The 8,092-nt window shown below is 35.6% G+C and overlaps 1 protein-coding gene across 1 annotated transcript in view; it reads left to right on the top strand.

The window, feature by feature from the left end:
- The window catches only part of LOC108689934, a 12,482-nt gene extending 4,656 nt beyond the window's left edge, over window positions 1-7,826 (top strand). The window contains exon 4 of the mRNA XM_018196926.1: window positions 5,054-7,826. Within this exon, the coding sequence (XP_018052415.1) occupies window positions 5,054-5,230 (177 nt within the window). The 3' untranslated portion in view covers window positions 5,231-7,826. The remainder of the gene's footprint in view (window positions 1-5,053) is intronic.
- The last annotated feature ends 266 nt before the right edge of the window (window positions 7,827-8,092 follow it).

Raw genomic sequence — 8,092 nt, 5'->3', positions numbered from 1 at the left:
ATATGCATATATATATATATATATACACACACACATACACACACATATATATCAAAAATTCTCACTTTTCACGTTTTTGGCTTTAAGGAAAAAATTATATGATTGATCCCCAGGGAAACACATTATTATATTATGGAATCATTTGAAGTGGGTTTCGATCTGAATTACTTCGGTTTCTCTAAAAAATATAATAGAAATCTAGAAAATAATAAAACAATTTCATTAATATATTGTTAAAAATCAGGATAGGTATTATGAAATTATTCAGAATCCATTCTGAATAATTTTATAATACTTGTCGTGATCTTTGAACGATAAAAATAATTTTCCAAAAAAAAATGCAATTAATGAAACTGATATCTATACAATTTTTTATCACAAGCAATAAGACTAACCGAAAAATTTTTATTACAAAAAGTAATGAAAACTCAATTTTAAACATTTAGCAATGTTAAATATTAATAGCGTATCTCTATTTTAAGTTATCTGGTAAATAAAAGATATTTTATTAAATCTAGAAATTAGATATCAATTATTAATCTGTTATTTAGCTCAATCAATTCAAAATATAATTTTATGACATATTATTCTGAAACAATGAACCATTCATCAAAAATATATGTTGTACAAATTTCAAAAAGAGTCTTTTCAGCAATATTATTGAGAAAGTCTAAATTATATTTTATATTCCAAAAAACTATTCTATATTTCAAATAAAATATCCAAGAATATCCAAATTGGTCGAATAAAATTAATAAAAAATAATTTGATAGATTATACAACAAAAATTAACAATTATAACCTTTACATAAAGTTATATATTTTGTAACAAAAATTAAGAGCAATTAGTAACAATATTGGCAATGTTAAAAATTATATATCTTACAACTGAAAATAAAAATATTCTTCACGAAAGAAATTATATTCGGACAGTTGTTTCACCTGTTCGCATATTCGATCAGTGCGAAGGGGATCAGTTTTTTGCTCTCCATGTATTTAAACGCCGGAAGCAAAGAGCATGTGGTCGATATCGGCATACCAGTTTAACCAGTCTAACACTGCATTGATTCGGTCACCGAATACATTGATACGAAAGAATTGTTTCTTTGAATACATTTCCATATCCAAAGAAATTTACTGAAAGTATGAGGTACACATATAAATTGTGACACACAGAATATCATTTTCCATTTGATCTATTTGATCCTCGCATTTAACTGGATTTGCTTACAATCGATGAGAATGTATGATAAAAATATAGATTCGTCCCTATATAATAATCACAAAATTTACTCTGCTTCGGTCTTAAAAAAATTCACCGTTTATTTTAATAATACAACTCCCAATTGCCACGTGAGACTAACATACGTGTTACTTTCTCTAGTTTTGTATTGCGATACTTTTCTGAAATCGATTACATTACGGAAAAAACGAGCGCGCATTATTAGTTTCTTCAAATAGAATTAAAGCATTTTTATAGACTCTATTTGAATAAGTCATTTAAATTTATTTAACGTTGTCAAATCAGCATAACAAATTTTTTGATGTACACTATATCCCGCCAAGTTTTCATTATATTAATTTGTGTTAATAATACCCCGAATAATAAAATTAAGATCACGTAATAAAATGGACTTGCAATAGAACAATAATATTAATTCAATAAGTGAGATAATGGTTACGTTTTGGCTTATAAATGATACTTCTGGCCTTTTAAAATCAATCGCTAGCTTATATCATTTCGAAAATAATTTCCATTGTTTCAACGAAAACATAGAAGAATGTATAGACTCTTATAATGGATATTTTATAACATGTTTTAAAAGAAAAGATATCTTTCGAATTTTTGAATACAGTACCTTTGAGTAAAGAATATAAAGAAACTTCATTAGAATGTGAAGAAAATAAGAAAACAAGAAGATATAAAGAAGATATAAAGACTGAAGAACATTCTCGAATTAAAGCAAAGTTTAATTTAAAATTATATGTAAGATTTTTAAAATATCAAGAAATTACAGTAATAATTATAACAATAGAAACAAACAGAGATGATTGAATGTTTTTTTTATTTTATGCTACAAAAAGAGAAGATTCTCTCCGTTATTAATTCAATAATATCCAAGTGAGAATTCTTGAATGGTTCAAAAATAATTCTAATTGCTTCTGACGAGTGCAAAATATCTTTGGATTTTCGTGCTTTTCCAAAATTATAATATCATAAAACGATCGGGCGAATCGTTTTGTTTCCGAAAGAAGATGTACATAGAAAATTACCAATTTAATAATCTCGCGAAACTAATTATTGACTATTGTTAGTTTTTTTCAATTGCAAAATTGCAAAATCTCGACAGCAAATTATAAAAAATCTGTGTCACAATTATAGAAATCGTGAGCTATAAAGGAAAGATGATTTTTAAGTGAAATAAATGGAATACTCGATTATTGCTTTATCATCAGTTTCACGCGAGCCCGAATAATCTGTGAAACCGACCATCAAAGTTGTATAATGTAACGAGCTATAAATTCATTGCTCAAGATAATCAGCGTAACAGGTCGACAAAGATCAGTCGTCGAAACCCGCTCAAGACCACTCTAACGATCTGAATGAACGTCAAACGCCAACGAGAACATCACGCGATCGTTAGCGGAAGAAAAGATTCCGGACATCAAAACGCGAAGCAGGCCGGACTCGCGTAACAAAGAGCCACGGCTTTGGCATTGTCGCGCGGCCTTCAAGAATCTAACAAGCCACAAAAAAAAATAAGTTCTGTTTTAAGAGCTCCTTATACGCTCCGCGTAACCGGCCCTTCTAACATCCGTACAAAGATATTTCGTCACTTTGCTCCCGTTCCCCTTCGCGTTTCGTGATTTACCCGCGTTCCCAGGGAAGAGAGAGAAAACCTCCAAAGGGGGCTAACTAACTCATAATGTCTACAAGTCCCACGGTCCAGCATCTTTGCATTAACAGTACAACAGCACGACTTCTTTGTCTTCTTCTCTTGCGGCCACGCTTCTCTTCCACGATTCACGCTTCGCCCTCTTTTTGTGCTCTCCGGTCTTTCCGGGGCCGGTTGTTCCGGTTATACACACAGGGAACCGTTGAGGTCTTTGATTCTCGCTTCTGCTCTGTTCCTCTCAGCTACTTTCCATGCTGTCTCTCTCCATTCTCCTTCCGAAACGCGAGGATAATTGACATATTGTCGAATCACTAACGAAATCAAGCATTTTATTCAAGATCGCAGGCTACTACCAGCTGCTCGCAAGTGCGTATTGTTATATATTTCGTATAATCGTGGTAAGCAGTATTGCAAAAAAACTTTGAGATTTCATGAGAACCACATGGCACGAGCGAAAGATTTCTTGCAAATTACACGTTACAATCATCATGCAAAATTATATATTACAAAAATAAACATAAACTTGTGCTTCACAATATCTCGTATTATTTCTGGAAAAAAGGAAGATAAAAAAAAACGTGAATCTGGTAGAATTTTCCAGGATCATTCCTCAAAATTATTTCAATTCCGGTTCACCGACGAGATGTATTAATTTATCTGTGATCACATTATTGCAAGATATTTTCTTTGGCAACTTCCAAATCTTCGCAGCAAGATGTCAAGTCAAAGTCATTCCACGATTATCGTCTCCAATGTAGGAAGAGGAAAAAAGTGTAGTTTATAAGGACAGATACGCTTTGACAATAAATCAGTCGTTTAATTTTTGAAAATATTTTTCAGACTTTTTGATAGCTGCCATGACCTTTAAATCTTGTTTCTTGGTTATGCGATATGAGTCTTTTTAAAAAAGGTATAAATCAGAATAAGTCTCTCTCAAACAACAGATAAAATGATGAAAAGAATCTTTTACGTTGGCCAAGATAAAAATAAAATTTATTTGGAAACACTCGACTACATTCATGTTTATGAAAACTCGAAACTGATTCAAGATTCAAAGACAGTAATTATATAATATCATTATTTGGGGTAATCGGTATCTATTAGACGAATTGCTTAGAATGATCGAATTGCTCTAAGAAATTGAGTATACAGACAGACTTCCAAGACCCATTTCGTAAAAACACGAGCAGTAATTCACTTGATGAGTACAAAATCCGAAAAATTTGTCCGTCATTTCGATGCAGAATTTAAAGTTTCACATCTAAAAGCTATTTATAAAGACGAACGTAAAAATAAAATGTGCTAGAAAAACAGTTTTTCTCTTGAAATTGGAATAACTTTATCATTGTTACATTGTTGTCAGTAACGATCAAAAACAGTAATAAAATTTAGTGAAATCAAAGTATATACAAAACTAAATTACTAATTGTTCACGAAAAAAGAAAATTAAATGGAATATTGCATTACAACAAAACTGAAGATGAAATTGACAAAAACTGAAGATAAAATTATTAAAAATGATATTTGCCAGATATCCGTTAAATGTTGATTCTCAATCTGATTCAAAATTTCAAAGAAAAAAATAGACTTTCCGACATTGTACATAAATTTTCTACGTCAACATTTTTCTTTAACACAGCTAAATTTTCTGAACATGATATAAATTCATCGTGAAGTTAAGCGTCGCGAAGTATTTTCTGAACAAAATGCAAATCGTTTACATATTACAAAGAATGAACGGATGTAAGTCTAAAAATATCATCGGATCATTCATCATTTACTGCAATCTCATCAATAATACGCCGGTACTGATTAAAATTGAATCGAAATTCCTTGCCCATGGAAACTCATTGATAGGCCAAAAGACGTACAAAGGCGTTCGCGAATTCTGAAAAGATAAGAACAGCAACAAATAGTGAAGAAATGTCTATCTTTTGATGTCTATCTTCAAAGACGACGCTTGGCGACGACTGCACGCACATTTTTCGAACCTGCACTAGCTAATACTATCCGAAATCTCAAAGGGACTACTTTATTTAGCGACACTAAAGAGCATTTGGTAGAAATCGGTTAGATTAGAGTTTCAACGCACGGAGAAAGCGTGAACAACCGGCCCTTGTGTGTTTTTTTCGTAGCTAACGCTCACACCCTTCCAGGTCTCACCACTCGGACGGCCCGGGAAAACGAGGCAGCAACAATCAAGGGCAATCAAGGCATCAATCATGGCATCAACCAGTCGACGGAACGGCGTGGGAGGATCAACATCAGCGAGTGCAGCCGGAAACCGATGTCAGGCGGAAGCCAGCTATCCGGCGAGGAGCCAAAATGAGTAACCGAAATGGATAAGGAAGTGTATCCGGCGCGATCTCGTTCCTCGATGATCGAGGGAGATCATCAGAGATCAAGAGCGACGATCGCAACAATTCTTCAATCCACCAAGCTATCTATTATATTTATTGCATCTACTGGGATTTGTTGAATTTATCGCCAACTATCGTGCATCATTCGTTTCAAGTTATCGCATTCACACATTTCGCACACAAGAGGGGAAAACAGGCTCTCACGTGTCTACCCGGCGAGCCTGAAGATATTAATGATTTATCTTGCACACTCGAAAGCGCCTTCGAACGAGACATCCTCGAGGCGTACACAAAACTCCGCAAGTTCTAGTATCGAACGAATCTTCCGGCATTCGATCTCAAGATCAAACCAGGCAATTTTTATTTTCGTTGGACCAACCATCTTCCGTCTCGACAACGTCTACGCCACACGCCAGACGGCGCACAATCGTCAATCACTCGATCTCCAACGCGAAATTTTCGGAAACTCAGGAATCTCCTGACTGACGGATGGCTGCTTCTGCCGTTCTCGCCGGACCGAAGAGCAAAAGCAACAAAATCGAACACTTTCAACGCAACACTTGGAGCATCGTCAAAAACAGCAAATACATCTGGAAACGTCACACATTTACTATCACTATTATTATTACTTCAAAAAATCAAACGCCGATGTTACTTTCACCCTCACAGCCAATACTAATACTAATGATAGTAACACTATCGACGAAAATTCTCTGAAATCAATAGAAATTTACGAAAATATCACACAGCGCGTGCATCACGCGACGCATTTCAGGAACGCGCAGTTTCATTTCAGGAACGAAAAAAAGCACACACTCATAACACGCACGCGCACGTAATTAGCGTGCTCCGCGTTGTTTCGCAGCGCGAAAAAAAAGAGAAGAAATTGCGAGAGTCTAGACTCTATCTCGCTCAAAATTGGATTGGAAAGGACAAAACGTCTCTCCTCACAAAAGGCTCACGGCATGGACGGAATCGTTCCTCCGACCTCAACCAGGCAACCCTTCGATCTATACGCCGCCACAAGCGCAAGTCTCGCACATCTCACAATTATAATTTTGCAGAGCATTTACCAAATGGTCGCAGCAGGACGCGCGATCTTTTTTCGTATGTATACGATTTACAGAAGGCATTACCGCGGACCGTACCGCGAGGAAAAAAAAACACTTCTCGTTACACTTCCCTACGTTCTTTATGCGCTGCGCCATCACCAAAGAGATACAACGTGATTCCAAGTTCACGTACGATTTATCGATGATTATTTTTTCATTAACTCTTCCCGGCAATTTTTACGTGAAACAGTTTCGCAAAACCATTTTTGATCATTTCACGGTTCAAACAGGAGACAATCGATTAACGTGCATGTCAATCAACGACATGCAAATTAAGGCTTCAGAGCAGATCAAAAGCGCCAAATCGCAAAATCGGTAATCACGACGTAAATTATATCGTGCGGCCAAAACAGTGCTGCATCGATCTGAGAAAAAACGATCTTCCAGAACTCAACCTGGCGACAAAGAATAGAGGCTCTCGATCGAAATTCGTATGTTATTTCGGATCGACGAGTTAGCGCATCGTCAAATACCTGACCTACAACTTCTCGATTAATGATTAGAGAGAGAGAGAAAAAGAGAGAGCAAACAGCAGCGCTCCAAAAACAGACGATCTCAAAAGCGACCCGCGCAAATTTCACAAGCAAAATCCACAGGGAAGTGAGCGGAAAGATTGACATTCAAAGCAAATGTCATCCCTAAATCAACCGAAATCGATCATTAATCGAATCAATTCATATCGAATCCCAAAATCAATGGAATCAACAATCGAGCTAATATATAACGTTCGTTTGCGAATGACGCTATGCAAAACAGTACACGCGGAGTCCTTTTTGGTCCAATCCAAAGATACTCTGAAAACAACCAGAAATTATCAGCAAAATCTGCGAATAAACTTTCACAAAAAAAAAAATGAACTTTCGCACGCGGCTCTGTAGCGGCGTAAATCAACTATCTCATTTGAAAAATTACGTCCAACGAGCAAAAATCACTTCAGGAACACGAGACAACCGCAAAATACCGCCAGAAAACAAGAATGGCGAGAACCATTTACTCGGAGCAAAGCAAACTCAGAGAGAATCATTTATTCTCCATTACTTCAATAAACTCTGTACTCGGTCACAAATTCGACACGAATCGCACGAAGATTCGAATCTGGATGAAGAATAGAATTTTACATCGAAAAGCATTCCGACTCGAAATCTCAGGACAAAAATCGCTATCGCGGACTTTTCCAACTGTGCAAGAACCTCGACAAGCTAAACAGAACCTAACTATCTATTAATCGACAACGATGTTTTATTTTTCTCCTGTCAAGCAAGAAGAGCTCGAGGAATCAAGACGAGCAAAGGACTAATTATGTTTTATGGAAATTCATCGAAGAACTTATCCTCGGATGACAACTCTTGGACATACACGGATAATTGCGAGCACCAAATCATAGCGGAACAACATGGGACACAGTCATTTGGGTCAACAAACAACGCGGACGTCGCGGAAACATCGTGGGACCATCAGCAAAGGTACTATCCCTTGTTCTAATCGTACAATTTTATCCTAGATTATATTTAAGTCACTAACGATATCGATCGAAACTTCGTGAATATTAACTTAAAGCGGAAACTATATACCGTAAAAATAGATCGTCATAGTTCTGCATTTGGGCACTTAAATCCTTACTTAGTTATGTATAAAATTCTCGTAGACTTAGTTTATTTATTTTTATTTATTTTCTTTTTTTAATTTGTCCGTTATTTTTATTTCGTTCGATTTTATTTTGCCT

The sequence above is a fragment of the Atta colombica genome, unplaced genomic scaffold, assembly GCF_001594045.1.
Source record: "Atta colombica isolate Treedump-2 unplaced genomic scaffold, Acol1.0 scaffold282, whole genome shotgun sequence".
Classification (NCBI taxonomy): Eukaryota; Metazoa; Arthropoda; class Insecta; order Hymenoptera; family Formicidae; genus Atta; species Atta colombica.
This window is presented reverse-complemented; position numbering and strand designations above follow the sequence as displayed.